This window comes from Phoxinus phoxinus (assembly GCF_949152265.1).
Source record: "Phoxinus phoxinus genome assembly, chromosome: 11".
NCBI lineage: Eukaryota > Metazoa > Chordata > Actinopteri > Cypriniformes > Leuciscidae > Phoxinus > Phoxinus phoxinus.
In genome coordinates, this window is record NC_136886.1 from 9,043,418 (window position 1) to 9,062,269 (window position 18,852).

At 37.8% G+C, this 18,852-nt stretch overlaps 1 protein-coding gene across 1 annotated transcript; it reads right to left on the minus strand.

Annotated features, from left to right (window-relative positions):
* Positions 1-3,149: 3,149 nt before the first annotated feature.
* Positions 3,150-18,700, minus strand: rbm6 (RNA binding motif protein 6). The gene is made up of 23 exons (XM_079627606.1): positions 18,620-18,700; positions 17,855-17,965; positions 14,946-16,494; positions 14,530-14,619; positions 14,295-14,364; positions 12,829-12,902; positions 10,551-10,622; positions 10,150-10,432; positions 9,903-10,060; positions 9,690-9,790; positions 9,455-9,518; positions 9,181-9,265; positions 9,028-9,092; positions 8,794-8,917; positions 6,470-6,567; positions 6,079-6,375; positions 5,825-5,968; positions 4,846-4,917; positions 4,391-4,627; positions 4,195-4,269; positions 3,927-4,003; positions 3,771-3,822; positions 3,150-3,678 (listed from the first exon to the last, which is right to left on the minus strand). Exons 2-23 carry the CDS (start codon positions 17,899-17,901, stop codon positions 3,586-3,588), a joined length of 3,927 nt encoding a protein of 1,308 aa, XP_079483732.1. The 5' UTR covers positions 17,902-17,965; positions 18,620-18,700; the 3' UTR covers positions 3,150-3,585.
* Between the last annotated feature and the right edge of the window lie 152 nt (positions 18,701-18,852).

Genomic DNA, 18,852 nt, shown 5'->3' on the forward strand with positions numbered 1-18,852 from the left:
GCGTTGCAAACATCAATAGCTTTAAGTTGTCAATGCTGGCAAACAACCATGGTATCAGCGGTATAATCCAACGGATTTTTCTCATCTCAAACAAGCCTAAGTAGGGACATCGACGTTACATTTTCACACCCCTAAACATCACACTAAACGAAACAAACTGTGATTGGTTGGTTTACATGTCAGTCAGGTGGTATCTGGTCCTTGGCCAATTAAAGCTATGCTATATGCTAGGTCTGGCTATACACACAAAACTACACCTGTATACCTAATGCACTTCAACATACAGAAGTTCGAATTAAAATTAAGTAGGCCTACCTACTATAAAAGAACAGGATTGCAGATGCAGTTCTGATATTCCCGTGTATTTCAAACGTGCATACGTGGATACTTACACTAGCGTTTGTTTTTGGTAATTTTACACTAATTCTTCAGATGGAAATTATTGCAAGTAGCAGTTTTAACATTACGGGTTAGTGATTTAATGTAGTTAGATCGTGCTGATATAATTATGATTATACATTGTGGTGGGATCATTTTCAGCTAAATAAATTTGCGGTCAACTCCTGGAAATCACAAGTGAATGTAAACATTTGCACAGTAGGCTACTTATTAAATTGAGATTTCTGTGGGTTTTTCTTTGAGTTTCCTTCAGTGTTTGAGCTGACGGATGAGGAACGGAAGAAATGGTCCAATGAATCTGGCGCCTATCTGATGGGGGAATTGACATTTTTATACTTATATATAGAAATTAAATGTAATAAACAGAACAGTTTGCACATCAAGATGGTCTATGGTAGTAATTTGAGAAATAAAATGTGCCATAATGAAAAAAGAACCTCAAAACACACACATCCCAAAACAACCACATTATTTAGAAATGAAGTCCTAATTCTAAATAGAATGAATTACGGCTTTAATTAAAATGCTAAAATAATTGCTTCCTCTTGTTTTGTTGGTTCAGCCCTGCACTCTGACTGTGTTGTGTATTTTCTGAGGGCCATCTCAAGGCTGGCCAGAGACCCCATGCAGCTCCCGCTCTATGTACAAGAAGCTTTGGCTGGAGATAATGAGGCTCCCCGCACGCTTTCCACAGTCAGTCCTGCTGCCTCTGAGGACTCGAGCCGCACGTGCAGTGGGTACAAAACCCCAGACCCCCACATTCATCTTCACCGGCCCTTCTGTATCTCCACTCTAATGGTCTGGACTCATCTGAAGGCCAAAGGTAATTTGATGCGCTCTGCAGTAATGAGGATGGTGTTGCTGACATCTGGCCCACTAAGGTGCAAGACGACAAGTGAGAATACAATGATGGATTACAAAAATACTGAGGACTGCTAAGTCTTAGATACATAGGAGAATCTTTTCTTGTACATGCAGAAAATCTGGTGGGACTGGAACTCCCTTAAGCCATTGCAGACCTTTGGTAAATAAAAGAGGAAAGAAGGTCAAACCGTGAAGCTTTAGCCAACACTATGCATTGTTGTTCGACTTTGCTGACAGATGCTCAACCAAACATTTGGGACGTATTTGTTTGACAATAAGCAGGGTCCAAACGTCAGACATGGAAAAAAGAAAGCATTCCAGGAGGAAAATTAGAAACAAACATTTAGAAGAAGAAAAAAATATATCTATTATAATAAACGCTACATATTATGTATACAGACACTTTTATATTGTGTAAAATATCTTTATAAGTAAATAATATTAATGTTACATTACGTTAAATTTGGCAGCCCTATATATAATTTGATTTAATAAAACAATATGTTTGAGCACATTGGTTGCACATTTCAATCTTATTTTAGCTGTAAAAATTCACACTGTGAACTAAAGGATAATCTTAAAAGTCTCACCCTGGGACACGTTTTCTAGACTTCTTTAAACCATAGACACAGAAACAGGCCAAGAAGTATGTATGGGAACAAACTCTGAGAAGATTCAATACGACAAAAGTTCTCCCCTTCAAAAGAAGCTGGCTGAAACGGACATTTGCGAGCTCTCCTTTAAAGAATGACTAATTAAAAAGCAATTTCAGATGACAACAACCATGAGGAGGAAGGAAAGCAAGCCGACCTTTGACATGCTCTACATTATACCATGACTACAGGCAAGAGCCATTTACACATCAAAGCAGAGTCTGATAAAAAACAGAGTACTAAAATTTGCTCTGTGGAGATCTAGACGCTGTGTCCATATGTTATCCTAACACAAGTATTATCAGCTTTTATCTGTGACTGAAAAGGGAGGTGGAAGTGTAAAATAAACCTTTTTGGGGTGCATTACTCTTTTTCCTTTTTTTATGGTCCTACGCCTGATCAATCATTCAAGCATGATTGACCAAAACAAACAGTCCACATTCCTCTCTTTCAACAAGCTCAAACTCAATGGACAGAGACTATTTGTCCACCAAGAAAAGGATCAAACACTCATTGAATGTCAGGGCAAGGGATCTTTTTATTGCAGGTTCTGCTGATGTATTTCTTGCTGCTGACTTCTAGTACCTTCAAACGTGCTTCAAAAAGTTCATGTTGTGCGCACAAATGTATTTAAATGTAAATAAGCAAGGAAATGACAAAATTCTGCTCCTGCAGAGTTCGGATCTAACCCTGATCAAACACACTGATCTGTAATTATCAAGTTCTCCTAAAGATCCCAGTACCTGGATCGGTTGAGTTTGATCAGGGTTGGAGCTGAACTTTGCAGGAAGGTAGATCTCCAGGAACTGGACCGGGCACCCCTGAGTTAGATGCTTAAAACATGAAGACTCATGTTGCATAGAGGTTATTGGCTCTAATAAACGACATGATTCAACATTTTATAACAAAGCACTAAAAGGTTCAGTGAAGGCTGTAGAACTTTGAAATTTAATCTCTGCCTTTGCATGCAATGAACTAAAGCACTGTTACTGTCAATGCTCGAGGCACTCTTCTACAAAGATGAAATTCAAGACTGCATGTGTAGATTCATTCTTTCAGCATTAGACATTTCTGAGGTGCGGCTTAATGTGAAATTGAAATAGCAATGTTGACAATAGTTATGTACTGCCACCTGCAGGAGGGTGTAGGAAAAAAGGCTCTTTCCTCTTTTAGTGATTCCTGACACTTGAGACATCCACGAGGAGGAAAAAGATTGACTACAGACTAACTGTATATTTTCAGTCACATTGAGGCAGTTTATTGACCCAAAGACAAACTACAGTCATTTTTAAGCTCCTTAATTCAAATATTTCATTTTACAAATGAAATACTACCGGTACTTAGATTTACTACATAAAAAAATGGGGGGAAAAACATGGTACAACATCAAATTAGGAAATATTTTTTAAAAAGCCCTGAAGAATAGAGCTACAAAACGAATGATTAAACATAAGAGTACATTTGGCTGCAAGGAAATAATAACTTCATTTAACACAGGCACACGTCACCATATTCACAAAATGGGGGGTCAGTCACAATAAGCTTCTCCAGGAATTTTTGTATCAGTTCAGTGAGTAAAGCCTGGAATGAGCTGCCAACAGACCACACAACACTGTGTGTGTGTGTGTGTGTATATTCACAAATTCTTTTGTGTTCATTCATTTCACTGTCAGTCTAGCTCATTGAAACGTGCAAACATGGCCTTCCGAACCGCCTGCTTGTATGTGGCATGATTCCAGACGACGGGTTCCTTTTTCTTCCGCTTTGGTAAGAAACAAGAGGGAGAGAGCAGATGAAATCAATGACCCTCGTCTGCCATAGCTCAAAACATCCTGTAGCTGAATAGACACTCACCTCAGCGGTTTCTAAACCCAAGCCTGGTCTCTCGCTGCCTTTATGACTGTCCCTGTAACAACACCACGATGTGCCACATGTCAATAATCAGGAATGAGTGTCCATATCAATGCCAAGTTTAAATTATATGTATTAGGATTCTGAAAAATCACAAACCTTGAGGTGCCGGCCCATGTGTTTTGCGGCTTTCTTCTTTTTGCTTCAGGTGAACCGTTCGACTCCTTAATTTTCATCTAAAAGACGGGTTAAAAATGAGAGTAAATCATTTCATTGCAGACTACTGTGAGAAAACAATGAAAAATATACTTGTAATTAAGTTAAATATTCATTTTATAAGTCAATGCTGACCTGAAATGATAAAAAATCTACTAGAAACAACTGAAATGATTCAGATGTACATAACTGACAAAGGGGAAAATTATACCTCTTTTTCCTGGTTTTCTAGAGCCTCAAGTTCTCTCTTTGACCTTTTGATTTTTAGGTGAATCTCCATATTTTGCTAAAGACAAAAACAATGAAGAGGTCAAAACCTCACCCACAAGTTTTTAAAACTAATATATAATATATATTTCTTCTTCTCTAAAATTGTAATAATCGCATTACGTCAACAGTCCTGGTACCTTATGCAGGTCTGAGAGCTGCTGATGGCGGAGCAGAGCGTCTTTATTAGGGAACTGCCTCCTGCACAGAAGGCACGCCATCTTCTTCCAGTCGGTCAACCTGTCCTCCTTCTCGTCTGCCTGCGGCTGGCTCTTTGTGGGTCGTGCAGTTTCTTGCTTCTCATGTTTCTCTTCTTCCTCTTCGTCGCTGCCTGCCCCGTAGTCGGCCGCCAACATGCCGAGAGAGCCCATGGGCCGCTGCCAACACAGAGAGAGAGGGGGGAGTTTTGCTTTGATCTACAATGACACTCACTGTAAATCTGCTTTAGTGTGGGTTATCAAATAACCTTCATCAATCAGGGTCAAGGTGATGTGTGTGCCCTTTTAGCTGTTTGGGAAAACTGAGTCTGAATCCATGAAGTTTGTTTGTGTGCATTGTTAATGTGTGTTGTTGTCGATAATAAGACTAAACTAACCTTCGATGATTTTTCATCTTTTTGTTTTGGAGGAGCAAGAGGCTTCTTGAATAATTCATCTGCGCCAGAGACCTATATGAATAAGGGAACAGTATGGAAAAATAACAGACAAAATGTTTAAAATAAAGCCTTATAAACTTTAGCTGATAGGTTAACTGATGGGTTAAATCAGACACTGTTAACTGACAATTTACAGAATTTTAAAAACACGTGTCGGGCTTATTGCATTTCCATTCTTTATTAACGAGGATGCTAAAACATGCAGGTGAAAACAGATGAGCAAGGATTGAAGAGAAAATTGAGATTTTAAAATGCAGTCCATTTAAATAATTTATGGGACATTGCAACACACAACACTCCATAAGACTAAAAATACCAGGTTACAATATTTTGCTGACAGATAAAAAATAAACATGGCACATACAACCCAATCGGTTTAAGTGAAAGGCAATGATTATTTTTTGCACAACCTCTGGAAAGAGTAATGAGAAACACTACATTTTGATATTTTATTGAATAAAAAGTGGTTTGTAGCATGTTTCTATGTGGTAGGGGGCAAATTACACACTGCCCATCAGTCACGGGTGCACTTATTGTTCAATTATCACTCAACTCTGCACATGCATTCTAAACACTTACATAATTTATGTTTTTGCTCCATCTATGTAATAAATGCACAGCCTTTAATGAATGAGGTTTTATAGCGTATTCAATTCAACTACTCCGGTAATGTCAATGGTATGACCCATTTCAGGGGTGGCCAAAAATTACGATTTAAAATCGGACAGAGTAAGAAATCGAAATCACAAACAGTCTGTGCTAAAGTTATTTTATTTAGTATGTAAGGTTTGAGGTTTGTTTAAATTCTTAACTCTGCTCAGGCAATATTCCTATTGCAATGGCTCAGAGTCACCATACCTTATTAACACCATATTTTTATGGACAGGAGAAAAAGGAAAGAAAAAAAGGGTTCTCTGACCTTCCTTTCAAAGATGGCGAAGGCTGCATCAGCAGCCTTTGAAGGCCTTTGGTCATCTCCAGACTTGAAGAGAGGTGAAGGAGATCGAACGGTTTCTTTCTGCCTGTTCTGGATTTTTGCCCATCGCTCCATGTCTTTCATTATCTGATGATAAGATCCAAAATTACCACACAGATCTAACACACAGTTTTTTTCTTCTTTTTTTTTTCTTGTAAGGGACAGAACATGTGATGCAATACAAGTGATGTTAATACCTTAAAAGCTGCTAAACTTCTGGGCTTTTCCTCCTTTTCCTTCTCTTTTTTTTCTGCACGTGGGGTAGCTTCCTCATCCGCCCGCAACTCTGCCCCAGACTCTGAAGCCGCCTCTGGAACCACCTTCACCTCCTCCTCAGTGATGGGCGTGGCTATAACCTCAGCAACAGTTGCCACGGGAATACCAAGTTCAGGGGGTGGCTCGTGAACATCAGTGGAAGAGCTCTGGACTTGGACGTAGGTTTTTGTGGCACTATCCCAGTACAGGTACTGCTGATTCTGAGCATTGTAGAAATACTACACAAGCAAGAATAAACATTACGTCATTGTACACTGTATTTTATTCACATTACACATTTAGGAGATTTAAAGGGCTATTTCCTGTACTTACCCTTGAGTTGGGATCATAGTACAGGGTAGTCAGGGGATCATAGTAAAAGCCTGATGTAGCGTCATAAAGGAAGGCTGACAAATCTGGAGCCTCAGATCCTGCAATAACAGGAGCACGATTATCAGACCAGATCAAAAAGGATCTTCAACTAGGGCGAGTGAATACTGTAAATATACATCTATGCGCAATATTTTGAACATTATAATACAAATGATATAATTCCATATTATTATGCATCTTAAAGACTATGCACTTGAATCATTGCTCCAAAAAACTGACCCAAATGGCATTTTTTATGTACTCAAATGTTTTGGAAAAATATGTTTAAGATTAAAACAAAAAATAAGATAAATTAATCAAGTATTAATAAATTAATGTTATTAATAATGATGATAAAATATTGCATATAACCATGAATTTCTTTATTGGAACATATATTTTATAAACAACAGTTTCTTTTTGTCTGCATAGTTTTGTATATTATTTGGCTTAGAGGGTTAGTTCACCCAAGAAAGAAAATTCTGTCATTAATTTCTCTCCCTCATGTTGTTCATCTTCGAAGACAAATATAGATATTACGGTAACACTTTACAATAAGGTTCATTAGTTAATGTATTAACTAACATTAACTAACCATGAGCAATACATTTGTTACTGTATTTGTTAATCTTTGTTAACATTAGTTAATAGAAATAAAGCTGTTCATTGTTTGTTCATGTTAGTTCGCAGTGCATTAACTAATGTTAACAAGATTTTAATAAAGTATTAGTAAATGTTGAAATTAACATGAACAAATATTAATAAATGCTGTATACGTGCAGTTCATTATTAGTTCATGTTGACTAATGTAGTTAACTAATGTTAACTAACGAACCTTATTGTAAAGTGTTACCGATATTTTTAATAAAATCTGAGTGATTTATGTCCCTCCATTGACAGCTACGCAACTACCACTTTTGTTGAGAGACAAGCTTATAAATGGATCGTAAAACTATATAGAGAGGTTTAGTCCAAATTTTCTGAAGAGACAATCACTTGTGATAAACAGATTTAATTTAGGCTTTTATTCACATTCATCAACTCACACATCAGTTATTATCAACGGACGCACAAGCATGTTCGCTTGACGTGTGAGAACCAATGAGGTTCATTCTTGTGTTACGCAGCATGTTTGAGCTTAAGGTTTGTTCTCGCGCGTCAAGCAGGTTCAGTTGAGCTTCTGTTTATGTTCGCTGATCAATGTTTTTATGTGCATAAAAGCCTAAATTCAATCTGTTCATTATATAAAGTGATTGTTAGCCTAGAAATCTAGACGCACCCTAGCGGCAGCAAAATTTATTTTGCAGCCAGGATAGTCTAGCAACTCTCCGTTGGCTTTCGAGCTGTAAAAAACAAACTCTAGTCAGGCCAATCACATCGTGTAGAGTCGGCGGGAGGGGCTTAACATAATGACGACAGAGTTGCGACGGTTCCCTGCTACTTGAAAACAAGGAATGGCTGCTGCTGGCGAACAGCTGTCTTTCGAATCGGCTTTGGCCGCGACTCTGGAGGACTTGGAGTTAAGCTTTTCTTTGAGAAAAGAACAAAGAACGGCACTTAAGTCATTCTTAAAAAAGGAAGATGTGTTCAGAGTTTTGCCCACCAGATCTTTGCTGCTCTGACTAAGTCACCTTCTTCGTTGCTCTGGTTGGTTGTAGCGCTATCCTTTTGCGTGCAGAGGGAATTTGAAAGACAACCGTTTATCCCACCCCTCAGATTGAGCGATCCCAATGGCGAGTTCCCAGACCTAACATCTTGATGTGGGTCTGGCTTTCCAGGCTAAGTGATTGTGTCTCTTCAGAAAACTTGTACTACACCACTCATTTCATATGGGTTAGTTTTACGATCTCTTTATGAACTTTTTGAAGCGTCAAAATGGTAGTTGCCTAGCTGTCAATGGAGAGTAAAGAAATGGCACAGGTTTTATAAAGAATATCTTTATATTTGTGTTCCGAAGATGAACAAGTTCCGAAGATGAACAAAAGTCTTACGGGTTAGGAACAACATGAGGGCCAATAATGACAGAATTTACATTTTTGGGTGAACTAACCCTTTAAGCCTAATAATATACTTATAGTATTAAAGAATTACTGTAAAAAGGCTGAATAGAAATAACACACGATAGCAAGACCTACCCCTTCACCCAAATGTTTTAACGCAATAAACATTATACTAACTAACAAAAGAGTACCAAAAAGTACCATCAAATTAATGCCATTGGCAAACAAAGTGTTTCCAAATGCTCCACAAAACCTGTTAAAACTTTAAACTGAACAGTGCCATACCGTAGCTGTAGCCGTCAATGTTATCCGCATCTCCAGGGAGAGCAGCGTCAGATAAAGCTGCAGTCTGGTGCTCAGCTGTCTGGACTGACTGCACCATTGCTGTTGTCTCAGGATACATCACACCCTATGCAAGCCTGAGAGTCAGTTACAGTCCAAAAAACAATCTTTCCTGGCCTAAAATTGGCCATCCTGTCTCAAAAATGTGTCTTTGTGCTAGTATAACAAGAAAATCACCTGTGTAAATCTTGAACTCTGCATTGCAGCTGATGACAATGTGACATCCGGTCCCATTGGGTCACCTGCGGAAAGACCCACAGAACATATCTAAATATACTATGCTACAATAAATTTCAAAACCATAATAATGAAAAAGTAAGGACCATATACCTTGTACAGGAGGTGCAACCCCCATAGTCGTATGAGAAGGCGGAGGATAAAATTGCTGCTGTGGCGGCTGATATTGATGTTGTTGCTAAAAAAGAACACACAACGTTAAAACACACTAGATGGAAGTTTTTCAGCATCTCACGCAATGGGTGCTACGTTTTTAAAATGTTGTATCAAGTTAAAGAAAGCTCAAACTTAAACTCGTAAAAAAAATAAAAAAACAGCCTAGCTGTCTGTTCATTAACAACTAATGTTATGCATATAAATGACCTACCATCATAACATCTGGAGGGAATCCCAGGAGAGAAGTGTTTGACTTATCATTGTCCCTCCTATAGCTGCAGTGAAAAGACGAGTAACTTTAAAAGGCTTCAAATCTCAAAAAACAAATTCATATAGAAATTTCTTCACTTATGATTTATGAAATGTTTCTTCTAAGAACTAAAACCAGAATATCCATAAAATATTATTTCATTACTTTCATATATTCCAGCAAAGGTGAGACTTACTTCTGATTTTTTAAAGGCTTGGCAACCTCAGCATAAACTCTGACTCCATCAATCATGATAGGGCGGGGTTTGGTGAGCAGCTCCACCAATCGTGTCACATGCTGTATATAAAAATGAGTGGTATAGTTTCTAATGGACCAACCAACACCATTGAGCTTTTAAAGATATTATATTATAGTTAGCATCATAATATTGTATGAAGAAATAATATACCTCATGCGAATCCATATCAACAAAGCAGAAGCATTTGGATCCAGGCGACTTCCCTTTAACCAGACGTACATTTCGCTCGTCCAGGTACGCAAATGGATCGAGTGCTTGCAAAATCGTCTCCACGGTGGTGGTGGGCAAAATGTTCTTAATAATCATTGCTATAAATAAACAAAAACTTTAGAACAATCTGCCACCTTTTAATAATTTTTTCTTTTCTTTTAGAAAATGTCCACAGCTGGCCACTTACTCTTACTCTCCTTGAAGATTGGATCTGAATGTTGCAAGTTTTGTCGTGATGCTCTCTGATTGGTCCATTCCTCAGTCTGTTGCTCCACCTCCTGCTGTTGTAGCTGCTGGTCCACTTGCTGTTGCCATGCTTCCGGAGTCAAATTGGAGCTTCTCTGCCACACACCTTGAGAGGCGGGATCCTGGACAGGTTCGGTATCCTCCTTTATATTCAGTGGCAAGACTGGATTTGGTAACAAACCGTCATCGCTGGCTGGAGCAGCTTTAGTTGGTGGTTCATGATACTGCAATCCAAATTGCATTATTATATTTAAGGATTTCAATGGATGAGTTGCTTCTTAGTTAAAATAAATTCAAATCTCTACCATATAAAAACAAAGCTTTACCAAAAAGGAAACTCACCTGCTCTTTCACATTTTTGTCAGGCTGGATATATTTGAGCAGAGCAGTCTTGTCACCAACCTTAACAGATCCCTAGAAAACAGGAATAAAGTATTTTAATGCTAATTTATTGACATCTTCCCAAAAAAATAAAACCCAACTTAAAAAAGAAAGGTATTTCCAAAAATGCCCAGCAAACCCATTTGAGGCCATAAAAACAGGCAGGTCTGATCTGGGCTTTGCTTATGCCCAGGTTTGGATTTGCTATTATCTGCCCATTTAATACAGACACTACAATGTGAAAATTCTAAGTATAGGCCTAGTAAAATCTTTTGGTGGTTATATATGGTTTGTGTACTATCACCTTAATGTGAATGCTAACTATATAGTAATGTCAAACTATATACTAGAAGCAGATCCACTGCACATTAGTCATCCGTAAACAGGACTAATAAAGAGAAAAGTGCACTTCTTGCAAGTGTGCAGACAGATAGCAGGGGAGAAACTTGCAAAAGTTAATAACCACTAGTACACAATTGACTTTAATAATGGGTTGGATGGCCACAGAATTTAACTTTTGTTTTAAGAGCAATGAAAACGGCTCAAAACAGCAGTGACATTCTATATATACTTGGCCATCAACCTTTCACCTTTTAAATCACATACATTTATGCTGTTTATAAATAGGGTTTCAAAAGACAGTCCATAAAATGGCTGGCCCATCGGGAAAAGTCCCGGTACTCCCTACTGTCGCCAGTTCATGCCTGATCAAAGAAAAATACTGTTTATGGACAGATGTAAAAAAAAAAAAAAAATCTTTAAAAAGCTCTTCAGCTTTTAGGTTGAAAGATCATTCTAGGTAAGTGACCTAACGGTGTTATGTGATCAGCGTTTTATCATCTTACCCACCATCTTGATGGACCACTGTCCCAGTGATTCGATGTAGTTTTTTTTAAGTGCATCAAGTACATAAGCAAAAGTTGTTTAAGTTATCCTGCTAGCTGGCCAGCAGAGAAATAGTTTGAAGTTTCAGGAGAAACAAGAACCCTGAGCAAAATTCTTTTCTGAAAGGTACTTTGGCAGACATTTAACAAAAACGGGGGAAATTAAATGCTGATACAACCAGAACAACTCACAGGGAATTCAAGTTTCAGCACAACTGCCAAAAAGCTTTCAACACAAACCCAAGCAAACTTTAGTTTTTGTACTCGCCTTATATTTACAGTAAAAGTTTCATTAGAAATGCGGAAATACTACTACACACAAGTCTAGATTTTCCCAGTCTAAAATGTCCAAACAAACGTCAGCATGGATCTCTACACATCCAGATACACAACAACCATGAAGCCAGTCAAGCTGGAGTAAGAAGGAATGGAAAGAACAAGTTTGTTGTTCTGGATGAGATAAGATGCCCAAACTCAAGATGATGAAATCACAATCCAGGCAAAGAGGAATAAAAGACTTTGGGCTAAAAGCAGAACCAAAGAGCACAGTTCTGGAACTCCATAACTCCGTAAGGATGAAAGAGAAGTGTTGACACAGCACAAGTATAATACTGACTCTGCTGTGTGCATAACAGCATAAAGCTTCACCTACAATCGTAGAACAACCTTTTAATCAAAAATGTAACATGGGGAAAACAGCAACTACCACTTTCCCTTTAAGTCAGCAAAATATGACAATCTACTAAAGGAAGCTGCATAGAGCATTTCAGTCAGCACAGAAATCTTGAAAACCCAACGTTGAATCATTGTAATCTAAGAAAATACAGGAGGCCAAAGAGGAATGCATAATTTTGCTTCATTGCCACTTCAGAATGTGCCAGTGGGAGCAAGTAAAAAGTGATCATAGGACCATGACAAGTTGGACAAATGAGGTAAAAAAATATTATACGGTTGAAATTGTTGAAAGGAATATCAAGAGTTGAAGAAATGGTTGCTGCACAACTTGCTGCACATATGGAAATTAAATTCCAAACTCAGTATGCAGTGTAACTATTCATTAAACTATTTCTGTGTAAAAAGTTGAAAGCAATTACTCAGCTAATACGCCTACAGCAATCATCAAAGAACATTGGATTCCTTAACACTGCGCTCACTTGCTACGTCTGGAAACTAATGTTGCAAACTAAGTGGCGTGTTTTAATTGGTCATGATTAATGAGTGGGAAAGGTCTTTTCTTGAAGGTCTCCCATCTACCCCATTCCCACCCAGAGCCCAGCCACCTCCCCTCCTCCCCAGGCCCAAGCCTTCTTCCTGTTAGCAGACAGAGCCGTTGGATGAGGACGAGGATGGGCCACCTTGTTGGATTCCATGAAGTGGACAGCATCCTCGAGGTTTAAAAACTCCACATAGGCCGTATCGTAGCTGTAACCTGGGAACAGCATTTGAAATACAGATGGGTTTGCGTTAGTTAATGCAGGTAAATAGGATAATTTTCAAGAGAAAATAAGCAGTGGTTCGTTTCACGAAACATGTCATAAAGCGAATTCATACAGGATGTCTTTTGCCTGTTTTGGCACATTTTATTTCATTAGAAACTTTGCTTTTAATTGTTTGAAGTCAGTGATAAAGAATCAGAGCAGCCTCAACTCAGAGACACTTCAGAACCCAAGATATACATTTGTAAAAAATAAATCAAAATAGTAGTAATAGAAAAAAAAAGAGAACCAACGTGTAAAAGAGAGCTTAATCTAACACTACAGTGACTAAAACTGAGCTGCTAGTAAATGTCTAATCACATTACACCCAAAACACATCGTAAAAGACCCACATTCAACAGCAACAAACTTGCAACAGTTTGAACAATTCAAAAATAAAGTTTATTAAAGCAAAGAAGTGTATGGGATCACATGGAATATATTGGATCTTTAAAAACCTGACCTGATTTATTAGATTATTAATAAAATTATGATAAAAAAAGAAGAAAAAAGACACTATTTACTAATAATTAATTGAAGTTCTAGGGATGCCATGGCTACACATGATGTCATGTTAAACATCACCGCAAGTTTAAAAAAATGAAAGATAATTATGTAATTAAATGCAGTAATAAAAAAAAAATCCATGACTTTTAAAGTCATTTATGATGTCTGGATAAGAATTATTAAATAGCATTTTTCAGAAATGGAAGATTCTTCTAGTTAAAGAAATAATTTAGAACTGTGGTAAATTGTAAAAGTATGACTACAGATTTTTTTTTAAATAGATTTTATTATAATTCCTTTACTAATTTCCAAAAATGTGTATTCCCAGCCTTATATTTTTAGGTTTAGCAGGGAACACTGAACAGTATATTGGATACAGTCTTTTGTGGAGAAAGGAAACTATTCTGGCATATTCAAAAACCACTGAAACCTTTGGCAAACCCAGAGAAGAGCATTTTGCAGCAACACTTCGTAGGGCTGGTTGGTATCATCACAAAGTAGGGATGGTTGGTATTTGCGTTTCGACAGTTATTGACTTGTTTATAAAGAGATCCGTGTTTAAGAAATTCCAAATTCCCTCCAAACACATACCACCTTATAGATGAAAGCTGCTCAGAGAAAATTCAACCTCCCGCACAAGAACATGGGGAAAGGGGACAACAAGAGATCCTGTAGCATGTTCGGAATACTGATGAGCATTTCTTTAGAGAGCAAAAGCGACTCAAATGCAGAAAGTACAATCGATGTAAAAGAGACAGTGAGCGTAAGATTCGGAGAGCGAATAGCGAAATGTGGTTGCGAATCGGTGTTTACAATGTTTACAATGAACAAAATCTCACCTGGCACGACATCCTTTATTTTCATGCCCTGCATTGGCACACCATCACGAACTGCAAAAGCATCCAAAATCTATTAAATAAAAATAAATAATTAGAGTAAATACAAAGAATGCTACAGTCAGATTCAAAGACAAAAACACTTCCTTTGACAATCATTTTTTAAAAACTAGTAAGAACTATTTTTCTAAAAATAGTATGAAAATGATCACAGTCTGAATAATAAAATCTTGCTCACCTGCTGCATTGTGGCAGTTTTAGGAATTCCAGAGATGGAAATGGTTTTTGAGACTTTTTCCTGGACACCTGCACTCCTGTAATCCTGGTCCTTTGTTTTAAAATTCACAGCAGTTTAAATATTCAGATGATTCACAAGTCAATTTCTAATACTAGCGCGTCTGAATGTACAGCAAGTTTTAAATAATCGTTTACGTAAGATGTGAAAATGTTATATTATTCATTATATGTCATATGAATTACATTATTTCAAATTCATATGAAAAAAACTAAGGCAATTTAAAGCGAAACATTTTTTTTTTTTTACATAGTATTTAAAAAAAATATATATATATGTATATACTTAATGCAAGTCAGAAAAAATGAGTAGTTGGAATAGAAAAAGATTTTCTTGCTTTCCATTAAACAAAAACCAACCTGAGAACCAGAGTCATCTGGTCTTTGAGCTGGACCCAGTTTGGATTCCTTGACATCTTTCTCAGGTGCTTGAAGATCCCCAAGATTGTAGTCGAATTTGCGCCCTGAGCCAGTGCGGTAATCAATGTCCCTATAATCCTGATCCTGTCGCTCACCTCGATTAATCTGGTTTTCCTTTGGCCCAGACAGCAAGCTTTCTCTCGGTGGTCCCTGATCTGAAGCAATGTCACTGGATCCCTTAAAGGGCACATGATCACTTGCAAAATTATGCTCTTGTTTTGGCAGGTTCTTGTCTTGGAAATATGGAGGTCTACTTCCTGCTGGTGCAGTTCTGTCAGGCTTTTCGTCTCTATCACTTGGCCAGGGTTTATCACCTTCTCTAATTGGGGCATTTAGAGGGGGATCAATTGGAAGAAGAGCTGGCTTTGGAGTTGCATCTCTGCCTGGGAAATCACTAGGAATATTTTTGTCCCAGTTTTGGAGTTTGGAGTCTCTTTCTGATCGATTAAAGCCTGTGCCGTCTTTTCCCAGAAACCCAGACTGCCTGTCTCGGTCTCTGTCCTTGAACTGAGACCGCTCTCCAAGATCTACATCTTTTTCACGGCTAGAGAAGAACTTCTCTGGCATATCTCTCGGGAAAAGTGGCGGCGCTCTGCCCATCATTGGTGGAAGAGAGTCTCTCATGCCGTGGCTGTGCCACTCGTCTGAGAGTGAATCACTTTCTCTTCCTCTGAAGCCTATGGGGCTGTCAATCGGCTCTGGGAATTCTCTATCCCTGAGGGTCAACTCGTCGGCTCTGATCATGGATTCTGGGCCACCACGACTCAAAGGAATATCAGGCATTCCTCTGATATCCATGGGAACACCATCATTGTCTCGAAACATCGGAGCAGGCTGCTCCCTAAAATCATTGGACGATCCCATGCGGTTTCTCATATCCATATCAGATTCAAACCTTCCTCTTGGATTAAGTGGAGGAGTCACACCACGTCTTTCAAAATCCATCATCGGTCTATCTCTGGAGGGCATGTCCATGCTGAATCCATCAATGCCACCCATTCGTGACCTCTCCCTATCTCTCATGTCCCCAATATCTCCATTTCCGCCCATAGCCACCATAGCAAGTCTCCTCCTAATGTCAATGGGGGGAAGCCCAGGCATATCCATTTGGAATCTCTCCCTCTCCCTCATATTCATGAATCCGTCCTCCGGTCCCCTCATATTACCCCCTTGCATGTCTCTGCCACCCATATCCATAGGTGGCCTGGATTGACCCATAAAGCCTGGAGAATTCTGAAGGTTGTTTCTCTGATCCATTTCAAAGCGCCTTCGAAAATTCATGTCCATTTCATCTCCAGGCCTAAAAAATTCTCGGGAAGGCTCTCTTCCCCGGTCATGAAGAAGACCCATATCTCTTCCTCTCATATCAGGTGGGCAGTCGAACCGCCTCATGTCCATGGGTGACCTGTCCATATTCATGCCATCTCTACCTCTGAAGTCCGGTATTGGGCCATCTCTACCTTCAAACATGCCTCCACGAGGTTCCCCACTGCAATAAAATCAGACGCATTAGTGCAACCTTGCAATCTTTTACTTTTTCTCAAAACAAAAATTGACTCACAAAGATGTCATTCATCACATTAACAATGTACATTTTCCAAAACCAGAAACTGTCCAAATAATTTGTCTCAGTATATCTGTATATAGATATAGCCACAGGTATATAAAGGTTCCAATAAAACCTAATAGACGTCTTTGTGTAAGAGATATACAATACTGTGCACAAGTGTTAGGCCAGCATTAGACGTTGTTTAGCAATGGTATAATGACCATGTATAATTTTATTTCAGTCTCTTTATTTGAACATGACCAGAAAAAATGTATGCAGTATTAAAAAACAGAAAAAAAACTGGAAATAAACTATTTCTATAGGTTAAAGTGGCAAGTATTTACTGATCGTCCCTTACACTTGAGCAATAGCAGGAACCTGGCTCTCTTAAACGTAAATGGAACGGAAAAGGACTGGAAGGCCAAGAAAACTTTCAAAATATGAGTCAGAAAAAAAAAAATCAGAGTTTCTACTTTGAGAAACTGGAAGTAGTCCAGGAGGTCACACTAAATACTGATTTTTGCTTATTAAAGAAGCCATTTTGTTCTGAACTTTTTTGTGTACATATTTCCTGTATTTTCAGGTTGCATCTTAATAAAGAGACCCAAAAATTGTTTTGATACTTTGTCTGCTAGTTCAACACAGGGTATCTGCAGGGTCTTTTAAAATCAAATTTAAGGCTTTATAAGATTTGCACAAATAAAATTAATATTGTATGATTACCAGTATTATCTTAACAGTAAAAGGACGTAAAATAATGATGTGGAAAAACAACAACAGGTCAAAACCGAAGTATTTAAAAAATAATAAACTTCACATTTCAGCCTTTAAATATTTTTTTTTAAGAAAAGGAATTTTATATTATTAAATATTATTATACTCGTACTGGTATTTATATTTTATATTAAGGAATTTTATATTCCTGTTTTTCTTGAAATTATAATTGATACTTTTTAATACCATTTAATATTTTACCCATCTTTAGCTGTTTACGACCTAAATTTAAGACTCACCCATAGTAAGTGTTCAAATATGTTTTGGGTTATTTCATAAAATGTTTCTTCCATCACATGGCAAAATCTGCAAATTTGTATTTTTGTGTGTGTGTGCATTGCCTACTGACAGCAACTCATTTCAGGTACAATAAATTTGAGAAATTTCTAACAGAAATTTTAGGTTGCATGTCCCACAGTATAACTGAACTCACTACAATAAAGAACCAATAGGAACACAACAATTGATGACATACTCTTGTTTGTGAGAGCATCCGATGAAGTGTACTTGACTTAAGATCTCTTACCGAAAGGGCATTCCTCCTCGTGGTCCAGGTCTTGAACCGTTCCACATTGTGTTCCTCCTCTCCTTGAAACGTTCCCTTCAGCACGAGTTTCGCGTGCAGAACGTCGTTTCACTTGGGAAATAAATAATATAACTGATCATTAAAGATCCATTTAATCTATTGTTACATAACGTCAGGGCTTTAAAGCCTAATACATAAGTTATAACGTTACTTCACGGATCAAGGAAAATAAAGATATTCTGTCATAGAAGGCATAACACATTTCATATTAAACGTTCTAGAAGGCCAATGTAAATGTGACACGACGAGGTCTAATGAAAACCATTTTAATGTAATTTTTCAGGATTAGGAATTTGGGATTGAGTTTCAGACTGAAAAGCAAGAAACTGTTACGTTGTCAAACCCTCATGCTAACACAATACATCTCGAGTGAGTATCTAAAAGCGCTGAGGTCAAACTAGATGTCAAATACATCGTTGTGTGAGTAATACACATGAGCATAATGTCAAAATACTAGTTTGAGACCTAAAATATTTATTAATAAGAAGGCAGGTTATTTATTTATTCATCTCACAAACCCGCCCTCATTAAAGAAGGCTAACGTGCTAACTTTAGCTCTTAATCAAGACATTTTCTTCATATCACGTAGATATGGACGAATCAAACAACATTTTTTAAATCCATCTTTATTTAACAAATATCTACAACTAAAAATGGAAAATGTCTTCACTTTAACGCATGTAAAAACATTTTAAGACATCTCACCTGGCTTGTTGTGTTCTTTCCGCGGGGTCCTTGGGTTTACCGACAAAAAGAGGCGGAAGAGTACATACTCCCGTTTCCGGTGAATGAGGGCTTATGGGAGTTGTAGTTTAAAAAAAAACAAAAAAAAAGATTAGTTACTCTGAAAGGACTATGTATGAAAGTAGTTCATTGCACATGTAATGGGTATATGTTTGTCTGTCTGTCAAAAAAGTGTATCATAATTAAAAGTATTA